This window comes from Saccopteryx bilineata, chromosome 3, assembly GCF_036850765.1.
Source record: "Saccopteryx bilineata isolate mSacBil1 chromosome 3, mSacBil1_pri_phased_curated, whole genome shotgun sequence".
In the NCBI taxonomy this organism is placed as follows: domain Eukaryota; kingdom Metazoa; phylum Chordata; class Mammalia; order Chiroptera; family Emballonuridae; genus Saccopteryx; species Saccopteryx bilineata.
The window spans coordinates 316760065-316773682 of record NC_089492.1 but is presented as its reverse complement, the minus strand read 5'-3'; the positions used below and the strand labels follow the sequence as shown (position 1 = coordinate 316773682).

The 13618-nt window shown below is 53.6% G+C and overlaps 1 protein-coding gene and 1 non-coding gene across 10 annotated transcripts in view; one reads left to right on the top strand and one right to left on the bottom strand.

Moving 5' to 3' along the window:
- The window catches only part of POU2F2 (POU class 2 homeobox 2), a 41548-nt gene extending 28277 nt beyond the window's left edge, over nucleotides 1-13271 (top strand). For 3 of the 9 annotated variants that reach the window (XM_066271943.1, XM_066271940.1, XM_066271941.1), the window contains 10 exons: nucleotides 2203-2308; nucleotides 2395-2486; nucleotides 6056-6217; nucleotides 6343-6484; nucleotides 6576-6724; nucleotides 6799-6975; nucleotides 8178-8244; nucleotides 9657-9855; nucleotides 9975-10048; nucleotides 10299-13271. In XM_066271943.1, the coding sequence (XP_066128040.1) occupies nucleotides 2203-2308; nucleotides 2395-2486; nucleotides 6056-6217; nucleotides 6343-6484; nucleotides 6576-6724; nucleotides 6799-6975; nucleotides 8178-8244; nucleotides 9657-9855; nucleotides 9975-10048; nucleotides 10299-10630 (1500 nt within the window). In that variant the 3' untranslated portion in view covers nucleotides 10631-13271. The remainder of the gene's footprint in view (nucleotides 1-2202; nucleotides 2309-2394; nucleotides 2487-6055; nucleotides 6218-6342; nucleotides 6485-6575; nucleotides 6725-6798; nucleotides 6976-8177; nucleotides 8245-9656; nucleotides 9856-9974; nucleotides 10049-10298) is intronic. The other 6 variants (XM_066271944.1, XM_066271942.1, XM_066271949.1 and 3 more) reach the window with 3 other exon arrangements.
- Nucleotides 3632-3707, bottom strand: TRNAA-CGC (transfer RNA alanine (anticodon CGC)). Its single transcript has one exon. It is a non-coding gene; the product is annotated as a tRNA-Ala (tRNA).
- Nucleotides 13272-13618: the final 347 nt, after the last annotated feature.

Here is a 13618-nt window from a genome sequence, read left to right as displayed (position 1 = left end):
TTTGTGTGTGGACTCACCTGGCTTAAATACAGGGTTGCCAGCTTGAGTGTGGGGTAGCTGGCTTGAGTCATAAGATCATAAAAATGATTCCATGGTTTCTGGCTTTGAGCCCAAGGTCACTGTTTTGAGCAAGGGGTCATTGGCTCGGCTGAAGCCCCCTCGTCAAGGCACATATGAGAAGAAACCAATGAACAACTAAAGCAGAGGTTGGAAAACTTTTTGGCTGAGAGAGCCATGAACGCCACATATTTTATTTTATTTATTTATTTAATTTTTTTTTTTTTTTTTGTATTTTTCTGAAGCTGGAAACGGGGAGAGACAGTCAGACAGACTCCCGCATGTGCCTGACCCGGATCCACCTGGCACGCCCACCAGGGGCTACGCTCTGCCCACCAGGGGGCGATACTCTGCCCCTCCGGGGCGTCGCTCTGTTGCGACCAGAGCCACTCTAGCGCCTGGGGCAGAGGCCAAGGAGCCATCCCCAGTGCCCGGGCCATCTTTGCTCCAATGGAGCCTCGGCTGTGGGAGGGGAAGAGAGAGACAGAGAGGAAGGAGAGGGGGAGGGGTGGAGAAGCAGATGGGCGCTTCTCCTGTGTGCCCTGGCCGGGAATCGAACCCGGGACCTCTGCACGCCAGGCCGATGCTCTACCACTGAGCCAACCGGCCAGGGCCGAACGCCACATATTTTAAAATGTAATTCCGTGAGAGCCATACAACAACTCGTGTACGTTATGCATTATCCAATAAAAATTTGGTGTTGTCCCAGCCACTCACAACCATGAACATGAGCAGTAGGAAATGAATGGATTGTAATACATGAGAATGTTTTATATTTTTAACATTTTTTTTTTTATACAGAGACAAAGAGAGAGTCAGAGAGAGGGATAGATAGGGACAGACAGACAGGAACGGAGAGAGATGAGAAGCATCAATCATTAGTTTTTCATTGTGACACCTTAGTTCATTGATTGCTTTTTCATATGTGCCTTGACCATGGGGCTACAGCAGACCGAGTAACCCCTTGCTCGAGCCAGCGACCTTGGGTCCAAGCTGGTGAGCTTTGCTCAAACCAGATGAGCCCATGCTCAAGCTGGCGACTTCGGGGTCTCGAACCTGGGTCCTCCGCATCCCAGTCTAACGCTCTATCCACTGTGCCACCGCCTGGTCAGGCAACATTATTTTTTTTATTAAAGATTTGTCGGCCCTGGCCGGTTGGCTCAGCGGTAGAGCGTCGGCCTAGCGTGCGGAGGACCCGGGTTCGATTCCCGGCCAGGGCGCACAGGAGAGGCGCCCATTTGCTTCTCCACCCCTCCGCCGCGCTTTCCTCTCTGTCTCTCTCTTCCCCTCCCGCAGCCGGGGCTCCATTGGAGCAGAGATGGCCCGGGCGCTGGGGATGGCTCTGTGGCCTCTGCCTCGGGCGCTAGAGTGGCTCTGGTCGCAATATGGCGACGCCCAGGATGGGCAGAGCATCGCCCCCTGGTGGGCAGAGCGTCGCCCCTGGTGGGCGTGCCGGGTGGATCCCGGTCGGGCGCATGCGGGAGTCTGTCTGACTGTCTCTCCCCGTTTCCAGCTTCAGAAAAATGAAAAAATGAAAAAATGAAGAAAAAAAAAAAAAAAAAAAAAAGATTTGTCTGTGAGCCAGATGCAGCCATCAAAAGAGCCACATCTGGCTCGGGAGCCATAAGTTCCCAACCCCTGAACTAAAGTGATGCAACTACAAGATGATGCTTCTCATCTCTCTCCCTTCCCATCTGTATCTCTCTCACTAAAAAAAAAAAAAAAAAAAAAAAAAAAAAAAAAAAAAAAAAAAAAAAAAAAAAAAAAAAAAAAAGGAGCCTGACCTGTGGTGGCGCAGTGGATAAAGCGTTGACCTGGAAATGCTGAGGTCGCCGGTTAGAAACCCTGGGCTTGCCTGGTCAAGGCACATATGGGAGTTGATGCTTCCAGCTCCTCCCCACCTTCTCTCTCCTCTCTCTCTCCCCCCTCTAAAAAAAATGAATAAATTAAAAAAAAAAAAAAAGAAGAAAAAAAAAGTGAGCTCTCCAGGGATGGCAGAACATTCCAGAAGCCTGGGGCTGGGACCAACCTCCCAGGTGCCCTTCATTCAGCCTGGTGCCAGATCACTGGTGCCGCACCCCTTGGGGCTTTGGTGAGGCAGAGGGGCTCAGGCTGTCTTTCTGTCTACTCCCCTTGCCCCGTTAGGACATACAGCAGCTCCTCCAGCTCCAGCAGCTGGTGCTTGTGCCGGGTCACCACCTCCAGCCACCTGCTCAGTTCCTGCTGCCGCAGGCCCAGCAGAGTCAGCCAGGTAAGGCCCCAACCTGATTGCCTCCCGGCTTCATCCACCGAACACCCCCTTCCCCCTCACCCATGTGTTCTCCCATGTCTTCCCAGGTCTGCTACCTACGCCAAATCTATTCCAGCTACCTCAGCAAACCCAGGGAGCTCTTCTGACCTCCCAGCCCCGGGCCGGGCTGCCCACACAGGTGAGTGTCTACCAGGTGTGCCAGGGGCCTGCAGAAGGCTGGGTGAATGGGGGTGGGGTGGGGTTGAGGGTCTCCTCTCCATTTGACTCACTTCACAGCCACAGGGGCCAGAACAAGAGTTGGGAGACCTGGAACCCAGCCCTGTTATACCACTAATTTTCTGTGGAACCTTAGACAAGCCACTCTTTCTATCTGGATCTCCCGCTACTGCGACTTTTAGCCAGAGTGTCCTGGCACACTGGTGCACTCTAACAATTTTTTTTTTAAGATTTTATTTTTATTCATTGTAGAGAGGGGAAGGAGAGAGAGGGGGGAGAGGGGGGGGGAGGAGCAGGAAGCATCAACTCCCATATGTTCTTTGACCAGGCAAACCCAGGGTTTTGAACCAGTGACTTCAGTGTTTCTGGTTGATGCTTTATCCACTGTGCCACCATGGGTCGAGCTATTTATTTATTTAATTTAGTGAGAGGAGGGGAGGCAGAGACAAACTCCTGCATGCTCCCCGACCGGGATCCACCTGGCAAGCCCACTAGGGGGTAATGCTCTACCCATCTGGGGCCCCTGGTCCATTGCAACCAGAGCCATTTTTTAGCACCTGAGGTGGAGGTCATGGAGCCATCCTCAGCGCCTGGGCCAACTTGCTCCAATGGAGCCTTGGCTGCGGGAGGGGAAGAGAGAGACAGAGAGGAAGGAGAAGGGGAGGGGTGGAGAAGCAGATGGGTGCTTCTCCTGTGTGCCTTGACCAGAAATCGAACCCGAGACATTCACACACCAGGCTGATGCTCTACCATTGAGCCAACCAGCCAGAGCCCGCAACAATTTCTAAAACACACAATACCTGACTTTTTTTTTTTTCTGAAGCTGGAAACGGGGAGAGACAGTCAGACGGACTCCCGCATGCGCCTGACCGGGATCCACCTGGCACGCCCACCAGGGGCGACGCTCTGCCCACCAGGGGCGATGCTCTGCCCCTCCGGGGTGTCGCTCTGACGCGACCAGAGCCACTCTAGTGCCTGGGGCAGAGGCCAAGGAGCCATCCCCAGCACCCAGGCCATATTTGCTCCAATGGAGCCTTGGCTGCGGGAGGGGAAGAGAGAGACAGAGAGAAGGGGGGGGTGGAGAAGCAAATGGGCGCTTCTCCTACATGCCCTGGCTGGGAATCGAACCCGGGTCCCCCGCATGCGAGGCCGACGCTCTACCGCTGAGCCAAATGGCCAGGGCAATACCTGACTATTTAGTCAGGGGCCTTGACCTGTTTTCCCTTAGATTGTCAAATTAAAAAAAAAATGACAACACAATAGCTGTCTGGTGTGAATGAATCAAAATTATACCTTTTTTTTTTTGTCAGATCAACAAAACCATATTTTTTGTGCCACAGAATTTAGTAATCTGTTTATGTGTGCCATGAGATGAAAAAGGTTGAAAACTGCTGCTCTGTACAATGAGGGGAATCAACCTACCAGTGGCTCTTAGCCCTTCAGGCATGTGGACTCTTTGGAGAATTTGATGGAAAATTTGGATCTGATCCCTACTATCCCTGAAGGCACATGTACACAAACACAGGAAATTTGGGGGGGGGGGCGTTGAAAGCCTTCAGGTTTGAATGCCTTGGGTCTCTTCCAAGACTCTAAATGGAGGGGTCTCTGAGGAAGGTTCTGTTGGGTACTAATTCACACCCTCTTCCCAGACCAGACATTGAAAACCGGGGCCCCACAGATATGTTTTATTCAGCCCACACCATATTTTTAAAATTGAATTAGTTGACAACAAAATTCCCAGAAAACGCCAGATTCCCAGCTTCTCTTGACAAGCCAGAAACTCTGTCAAAACCAGTCTGTGTCCATGTGGCATGGCAGCAGTTGGCAACTGGCCACTGGCTGAAGCAGGGGTCCCCTCAAACACGGGGCCTTGGTGTCCTTCTGCCTGGCCCCCATGGTCTTTCTCGGTTTGCTGCCTGGGGTCTAGACTTTCATAATAATCATTCACAATACTTTATGGATTTCAAAATTCCCTCTTACCCATTTTTGTAACAGCCCTTCCAAAAAAATATATGAACTATAGAAAACCCTAAAACTTTAGAGGGCCTTGCTACAATTCTGAAATCCAAAATTGCTCAGAAAATCAAGTTGTTCTTGTAACACGGGCACCAGAAGTCATCTGCCTACAAAACCTGTTTTGACCTGATCCAAGGCAATGAGTCAGTTTTCTTTTGTGTGTGTGTGTGAGAGAGAGACAGAAAGAGCAACAGATAGGGCCAGACAGGAAGGGAGAGAGATGAGAAAAATTCTTTGTAGCAGCACCTTAGTTGTTCATTGATTGCTTTCTCACATGTGCCTTCACCGGGAGGCTATAGCAGAGCAAGAGACTCCTTGCTCAAGCCAGTGACCTTGGGCTCAAGCCAGTGCCCATGGGTCATGTGATGATCCCACACTCAAGCCAGTAACCTCCCCCCCCCCCCCCCCATACTAAGTTGATGAGCCCACACTCAAGCCAGTGACCTCAGGGTTTCAAACCTGGGTCCTCTACATCCCAGGCCGACACTCTGTTCACTGCACCACTGCCTGGTCAGGCTGCTGAGCTCTTAATGTGTCCAATTACAGAGTGATGCCTTGACCTTGATGGGCGGGGGCACATCATATATGCCCCATGTGTCATTTTCTGAAATCTGAAAAAAATTAATTTAAGAAAATCTGAAAATGTTTGAATTCCAAAACAGATCTGGGTCCAGGATTTTGGAAAATGTTACCAGCTTCCCTGCACCTACCATCTGTTTTTAGGAAAATGAAATATTTCAGAAAGAGCTTTGCTTTTTTGTGAATTCCCCAGCCGTCCTTCCCACCTATTTTAAAATACTTTTACTTTATTTGCAACCTACCATTTCTTTTTTATTATTCATTTTTTTAGAGAGGAGAGGGAGAGAGAGAGAGAGAGAGAGAGAGAGAGAGAGAGAAGGGGGGGAGGAGCTGGAAGCATCAACTCCCATATGTGCCTTGACCAGGCAAGCCCAGGGTTTTGAACCGGTGACTTCAGCATTTCCAGGTCGACGCTTTATCCACTGCGCCACCACAGGTCAGGCCAACCTACCATTTCTAACCAAATTTTCCCAACAACCCTATGGGGTAAGCAGAGCAGCCATGATTGTTCCCACCCTGGGAAGGGGGATACTGGGGCCCTGGGAGGTTGAGGCTTGCCAAGTTACCCAGCAATTTTGTAGCAGAGCCTGTCCTTCAATCCCTGTCTGAGTGGAGGACTGAATCACAGGCCCCCAGCTCCAGGGAAAGAGCCTTTGGCGCAAGAATCCGGTAGCTCTTTTGAGGCGTTTGCGAGCTGGTAGGGAATCTGCAGAGTTCTGCTAGTGAGAGGCCTCACGTGGGGTCGCGGAGTGTAACCTTGGTGGGAATCGACAGCCCACTGTAGGGGGAGGAGGCCTCTTGGGGGCTGGTGGAGGGCAATCTGCAGGAAGAGGCTGGAAGGCAGGGCGGAGCAGAGGGAAGGGGGACTGCGCAGCTATTGCTGAGCCCCATCCTGGTCCTCCGTCCTGCCTCCCGCCCACTTACTCACCCCACTAGGCCGTGACCCGCCCCACGCTGCCCGATCCGCACCTCTCGCACCCGCAGCCCCCCAAATGCTTGGAGCCACCATCCCACCCCGAGGAGCCCAGTGACCTGGAGGAGCTGGAGCAGTTCGCCCGCACCTTCAAGCAACGCCGCATCAAGCTGGGCTTCACGCAGGTCTGGGGCCACTAGGCGTAACCAGCGGTGATAGTGGGGGTGAGGGGAGTGAGACAAACTGGTGGGCGGGCCCAGTAACCGAAAGCCCCGCCCTCACCGCCCCTCTCTCCGCCCCACCCGCCCAGGGTGACGTGGGCCTGGCCATGGGCAAGCTCTACGGCAACGACTTCAGCCAGACGACTATCTCCCGCTTCGAGGCCCTCAACCTGAGCTTCAAAAACATGTGCAAACTCAAGCCTCTCCTGGAGAAGTGGCTAAACGACGCAGGTAGGATGGGGGCTCCCAGGTGGGCCGCAAGTGCAGGGTCGGGGAGGCGCTCTCTCATGCCCGCCCCCCGCCCCGTCTCTTCCCGGCACAGAGACTATGTCTGTGGACTCCAGCCTACCCAGCCCCAACCAGTTGAGCAGCCCCAGCCTGGGTTTCGACGGGCTCCCCGGCCGGAGACGCAAGAAGAGGACCAGCATCGAGACAAACGTCCGCTTCGCCTTAGAGAAGAGTTTCCTAGCGGTGAGGCCTCTGTCTTGGGCAGCCCCGAGGGTCGGTGAGGGAGCGGGCCTGGCTAAGGAGTCCTGTGCCCGCAGAACCAGAAGCCTACCTCAGAGGAGATCCTGCTGATCGCGGAGCAGCTGCACATGGAGAAGGAAGTCATCCGCGTCTGGTTCTGCAACCGGCGCCAGAAGGAGAAACGCATCAACCCCTGCAGCGCAGCTCCCATGCTGCCTAGCCCTGGGAAGCCGGCCAGCTACAGCCCCCATCTGGTACCAGAGCCCCTTCGGGGGGCAGGGGCTCTGAGCTCTGCCGCGGCCGTGCCCCGCAGCAGGCTCCTCGTGTGAAGCACAATCTACCTGGTTGTCCACAGTGCCTAGAACAAAAAGGCAGGGAGAGTCACCCGTGCAGACAGGCTGTCACATGAGTGGAGCATTGTCACACAGGGACACAGAATTTCCAGGGAACTATCGTCTTATGTAGGAGATACAAGCACCCCCCCACACCAACATAAGCAAACAGAGTTAGGACAGGATGTAGTCACACCGGGAGGAGTACCAGGCCGGGGAGGCAGGCATCCCTCACACCAGTTCACAACCACAGACACAGGCAGGGAGATTATTACACTCGTGGTGCACTCAGGTCCACAGCCACACACAGACCCGCTCAAAATCAGACACACCAGGACACCCCTTGGTTCCATCTAGTGTGGAAAGGGCTGTGACACTACAGAAAGGAGCAAGGGGCCCAGAGGAGCACACTCCCCCCCCCCCCCAATGTGGAGAAAGAGGAACCATGTGAGTTGACTCATAAAGGACAAGAATTAGCCAGCCACATGAAGAACAAGCAAAAGGACTGGGGCACTCAAAGGCCTGGAAGCCAGACTGTCAAGCCCAATTTAGTGTGGTTGGATCTGGAATGTATTGAATGAACATGGGGGGTGTGGTGAGGGATGGGCAGGGGACAGACACTCATCAGTGTTGAGGAGCTTGAACTTGAACTTGAGCAGTGCAGAGGTATGGAGGAGTTTTCAGCAGTGGAGGGACAGGGTCACATTTAGAGTGAGGCTTCTGAGGCTGACGAAAGGATGAGATGGGAGGCAAGGAGGCCCAGAAGGAGACTGGTGAATATTTCCAGAAAACCAAGCCATGTGACATCCAACACTCTGATGCAAAGATACAACTTATCTTCAAACCCTCCCAACCCTCCATACTCACTTCAGACCTAGAACTGGATAGTGTCAGAGGAGAGGTGGGGAGCCCCTCTGTTGGCAATTACTCCCTCTGCTGCTGGTTCAGGATGACCTAGGGTACACGTGAAGAAAGATGCTGGAGAGCACCTGGCAAAATCCAGAGCGTTGTACCCAGAGCCCCTATTCCCCATCCTGGGGGCAGAGGGGTAGGGTCCTACCTACAGGGAGCACCACAGGGGCTGTCGGGAGACAGTGGCCTAACCATGCCTTCTCTCTCTCCAGGTCACACCCCAAGGGGGTGCTGGGACCTTGCCGATGTCCCAAGCTTCCAGCAGTCTGAGCACAACAGGTTAGGGAGGGCAGAAGATGGCTGGGGTGTGGGGGAGGGAAGAACACAATGCAGACAAGGGCTGGAGGATCTCAAGTGGCTCAGGTTATCCATGGGCCTCAAGGCTAAGTCAGGAGATGAGGGGGCAGGGAGGACAGAGAGGGCAGACTCACCCTTCCAGGCCGGAGAAAAGCCTGGGGTGGCTGACAGGTGATGCACTTAGGTTCTGTTCCTGGCATTTATAAACTGTATGAACTCCAGAAGTGACTTCACCTCTCTGGGCCTCAGTTTGTTTGTTTGTTTGTTTGTATTTTTCTGAAGTTGGAAACAGGGAGGCAGTCAGACAGACTCCCGCATGCGCCCTATCGGGATCCACCCGGCATGCCCACCAGGGGGCTATGCTCTGCCCATCTGGGGCGTTGCTCTGTTGCAACCAGAGACATTCTAGTGCCCGAGGCAGAGGCCACGGAGCCATCCTCAGCGCCTGGGCCAACTTTGCTCCAATGGAGCCCCGGCTGCGGGAGGGGAAGAGAGAGACAGAGAGGAAGGAAAAGGGGAGGGGTGGAGAAGCAGATGGGCGCCTCTCCTGTGTGCCCTGGCCAGGCATCAAACCCGGGACTCCTGCACGCCAGGCCGACGCTCTACCACTGAGCCATCCAGCCAGGGCCTGGGCCTCAGTTTTTATAGAATTATTGTGAATGTATAATATATGCAGAAGCTATATACATGTGTATATACACACAAGTGCCACGCACATGCACTGTTCTGTACAAAGCTCTCCTTTGCCCGGACAGGGCATCATACACCATACATAAGAATACTATATTTCCCATCCCCAGGTTAAGAAATAGTAAGTAGTAATGGTATGCCTGGCTCTGTTCTAAATGCTATATAAAGAATGTTGACTCATTTAATCGTCACACCCATTTTATTATCCCCATTTTCCTGATAAGGGAACTGAAGGCCAGTGAGGTGAAGGCACTTGCGGAAGGGCACATGACAGAGCCAGGAATTGTTGCCCTGGCTGGCTTGAGTCTGGGCTCTGAGCCCTCTCAACCTGCCAATTACTGAGCCAAATGCCGGTGCACAGCCGCACCACCCTGCCTGGTCCCTAGAGGGAGCCATAGTGCTTTGTCTTCTGGGAGCCCCCAGTTCTTTGCGTTAAAGGAGCTGCGGTGAGGTTCAGGTCAGGGGAGCTAGCACGTGCTTGGCACAGGACACGGGCTCGTGAGTGATAGCTGCTCTTAACTTCAATGATTGTGACTGCGGTCACGTGGCAGAGGCACAAAGAAATGGCCCTGGGAAGAGAGGTGGGAAGTCCTAGTCAGCTCTCACTGAGAAGATGCTAGGAGACTGGGGGTGGAAGAGACAGGCAGGTTCCTGGGTGGAGGATAAAGGGAAGCTGAAGTCTCCCTCTCTCTGTCTCTTTCTAGCAGTTACTACCTTATCCTCAGCTGTGGGGACACTCCACCCCAGCAGGACAGCCGGAGGGGGTGGGGGCGGGGCCGCGCCCCCCCTCAATTCCATCCCTTCTGTCACTCCCCCACCCCCGGCCACCACCAACAGCACAAATCCCAGCCCTCAAGGCAGCCACTCGGCTATTGGCTTGTCGGGCCTGAACCCCAGCACGGGGTAAGTGGGCAGCTGCGGGTGGGGAGACTGGGGTTGCTGCTGCTTCCAGGGTGGGTAGCCGAGCCACAGATCTGCTGGCAGCCCCGCCCCTGCTAATGCTTCTGCTTTGCCTCTTGCAGAAGCACAATGGTGGGGTTGAGCTCCGGGCTGAGTCCAGCCCTCATGAGCAACAACCCTTTGGCCACTATCCAAGGTGCGTGCTACCTCATGACACTCCCATGGTCACCAGCCCTGCCCCCCGGGGCCTTGAGCTCCTCCATTACTGCTCCAGCTATGCCATCCTGCCCCTGCTCACTGCATTGCTCGCCTCTTCATACTCATATCACCTTTGGGGAAGGTGTGAGGGCTGCTCATGGGATTAGTGGGACTAATGGGAAGATATGGGCACTGAGGGTAGAATGCTGGAAGGCGCCCCCAGCCCAGCTTCTCTCTCTCCCTGCCAGCCCTGGCCTCTGGTGGAACACTGCCCCTTACCAGCCTTGACGGCAGCGGGAACCTGGTGCTGGGGGCAGCCAGTGCAGCCCCAGGGAGCCCTGGCCTGGTGACCTCGCCGCTATTCCTGAACCACGCCGGGCTGCCCCTGCTCAGCGCCCCGCCTGGTGTGGGCCTGGTCTCGGCTGCGGCTGCGGCTGTGGCGGCCTCCATCTCCAGCAAGTCTCCCGGCCTCTCCTCCTCCTCCTCCTCTTCCTCCTCCTCCTCTTCTACCTGCAGTGAGGCCGCAGCACAGACCCCTGGAGGCCCAGGGGGGCCAGAGGCAGGGTCCAAGCCTGAGTGAAGGCTGCCATGCCTCCCCTCCTACCCCTCTTACCCTCATCTGGCTCCCTCGCTTAGAAGAGCGAGAGGAGGCCAACAGTGGAGGTGCAGAGGGTCCTCGGAGCAGGAGTGACAAGGGAGGAAATACCAAAAAAAATCAAACAACCAAAAAAAAAAAAAAAAGGAAGAAAAAGAAGGAAAGACACCAACAAAAAAGAAAACCAAAAATAATCACAACAGAAACCAGCTGCCCCAAAGGAACCAGAGTTGAAAAACAAACAAAAACCAAAAAAAAAAAAAGACCAAAAAATTCCCCACAAAACCAAACAAACCAAAAACCAGTTGCAAGCCAGACCTCAGTATGCTCACCCTCACTGCTATGACACCAAATAAGAACCCCCAGCCAGGGGCCGAGAAGCCTTGCAGGGCGGACCTCACCCCGAACCCCTAGCTGCGGGGCCAACCTGCAACCTTGCCTCCCCCAGTGGGGGCCAAAGAAGGAAAAAGAGAACATGCCAGCCTCTTAGCCCCAAATCCCAGCCCTGGGCCAGTGAAGACAGGGCTGGGCAGAGGGGTAGGCTCAAAACCACCCGACAAATGTTCTTTTCCAGAAGGTGAAAGAGAAAGGGCCTGAACAACCTTACACCAAATATTCAGTAGCTTCATCCAAAGGATGTACAGAATTTTTAGCATTGTACTCAACAGAATGTGTCCCTACCATGTGTCCCCCTCTCCCCTGATCCCCAGCTCTCCCCACCCAGGCAGGGGGGTCTTGCTTTAACCTCCCCCCCCAGCCAAGGGAGAGTGCAGGGGAGGCCTGGGATGACTTTTCACCCTGTACCTCCCCCTTTCCCCTTTGAAGGGTGGGCTAGGCCATTTTGCCAAGTTCTAGCTCTCACATGTTCCCCCTGACTAGGTCACTCTCCTCTGCCCTGGGATCTCCTCCTCCCCAGCCCATGGGAAGGTGGAAGTTCCAGGCAAGAGGAGATGAGGTGAGGGCATTCAAGTTGTCTTTTTTTTTTTTTTCTTCCATTCTTGTCTGTCAGTTTCCCTAAAAAAAAAAAAAAAAAAAAAATTTCATATTCCAGTGCCTATCCGTGGAATCCTTCACGTTCTTTGACATTGACCAGAAACCAAAAAGAAAACTCACTTCACTCCCTTTGCCCACCCTGTGCCCCTCTAATACTGGCTGATGCCTCTTCCTCTCCCCCACATACATGCAACATGCATGCGCCCCAGTGGAGGGGTTCCCCGAGATGGCATGCCCATTGGGGTCCATGTGGCAGGGACAGTGCCATGGCTTCTGGTCCTCTACCTGAGAGGGCACTGTGGTGGCCACTGCTCCCATGAGAACTCCCTCAAGTCTTGGCTAGACCCTGTGTTTGCTCAGCCCTGGACACATCTTGATGATGGACAGAGGAGAGACGCTGCTGGGAGCCGCTTTGTCCTCCTGCTATTGTGGAGGCCAACAAAGTTTTGAACCAAAAACAAAACAAAAACCAAACAAACAATAAATTAAAACTAGAAAAAAAGAATTTATATATATATATATATATTTAAGGGAAAGAAGATGAGAACTCTTCAAGAATAAGAAGGAGCCGTGAGGTGGAGCCAAGCCCTACCCCAGTGGTCCAGGCCCTTGGTCCCCAAGGCAGATGGAAGGACGGATGCTTCTTTCTCTTCACAAATACCTCATGGACGCTGTCTTCGGGAAAGCTGGAGGGGGGCGGCTGGGGCAGAGCCGGTCCCTCAGCCAGGGCGGATGGAAGTGGGTGGGCAGGGCTGAAAGAGGGTGTCAGGGACCGGGGTGAAGAGCCCCACACTCCCTGTCCTACCCCAATCAACTGAAAAAAAGCTTTAAAAAAAAAAGAAAACGGGAAAAAAACTAAGAAGACAGAATGGACGAAGGAAAATAACAAACTTTCGGGTGGTTTGATTCCTCCTTTGATTTTTTTCTATTCTCTTCCGTCTGTCCTCTCTTCTCTGTGTCCTTTCTGTTCATCTCTCTTTTCCTTCTTTCTTCTCTTACCTCTCTCAATCTCATTCTTTCTCTGTCTCTCCTCAAACCAAAGTGTTGCTGTGAAGGACACGAGCCATGGAAATCAGAGTGGCCCCGCCCCCCGCTGGGCGGAGCGGAGGGAGGGGCGGGCCCGGGAGACAGTGCTGCTGGACACTCCGAGGAGAGGCAGACAGAGCCTTGGATGCCACCGTGGGCCCCGAGGCCTCAGCGTTCTTTTTCTCTTGTCTCCCTTCTCCCACCCGGGAAATGAAACTGTTGGGCTGTGCCACCGAGGCAGCGGAGACTCGGCTGCTATAGGGGTCTGGGGTGCCTTGTCTGGGCAGTGGTGGAGTTGATGCCCCTCCAACTCTGACACCCATGATGGGGCCTGGCGTGCCATCAGCCTGTCCTCGCAGGAATGTAAGCATCTCTGCTGAACCGACTCCCTGCCCTCACCCTACCTCTGAATTTGTCCATTTTTATTTCCTGAAGAGAAGAAACTGTTGAGAGGGCCTGGGCCCCAGTCCAAGGGTGGAGAGGGAGGCCAAAGGCTCCTGAACAGACAGTAAGGACATTTAAGCAGAGCAAAGTTAAAGGAATTACAACCAAAAACCCCTCTGAGAAGACAGGCAGCATGGAAGGCATGGTGGAGATGACTCAAAAACTATGATTCTAGACCAAAAAAAAAAAAAAGAAAAAAAAAGGAAAAAAAAAAAGGAAAAAAATCCAGGACTCACCACCACCCACTTCATCCTGCTTCCTCCCCATCAAGTCCTTCCACTACCTGGGACCTCCCCCACTCCAGTGTGGGGGGAGTGGGGCAGACAGCAGAGGAGGAAGTAGGGGGCAGGGATAGGGCCAAGACCCTGACACTGGTGGAGGGACCCAATGCAGGTGGGCGTGGTGGGGACCCTCCTCATACAACCCCCATAACTGGGAAAAGGAAAACAAGAATAAAATTCCTGGGAAGGGGGGAAAATAACCAAATCCCAAGCTTTAACTACAGCTGTG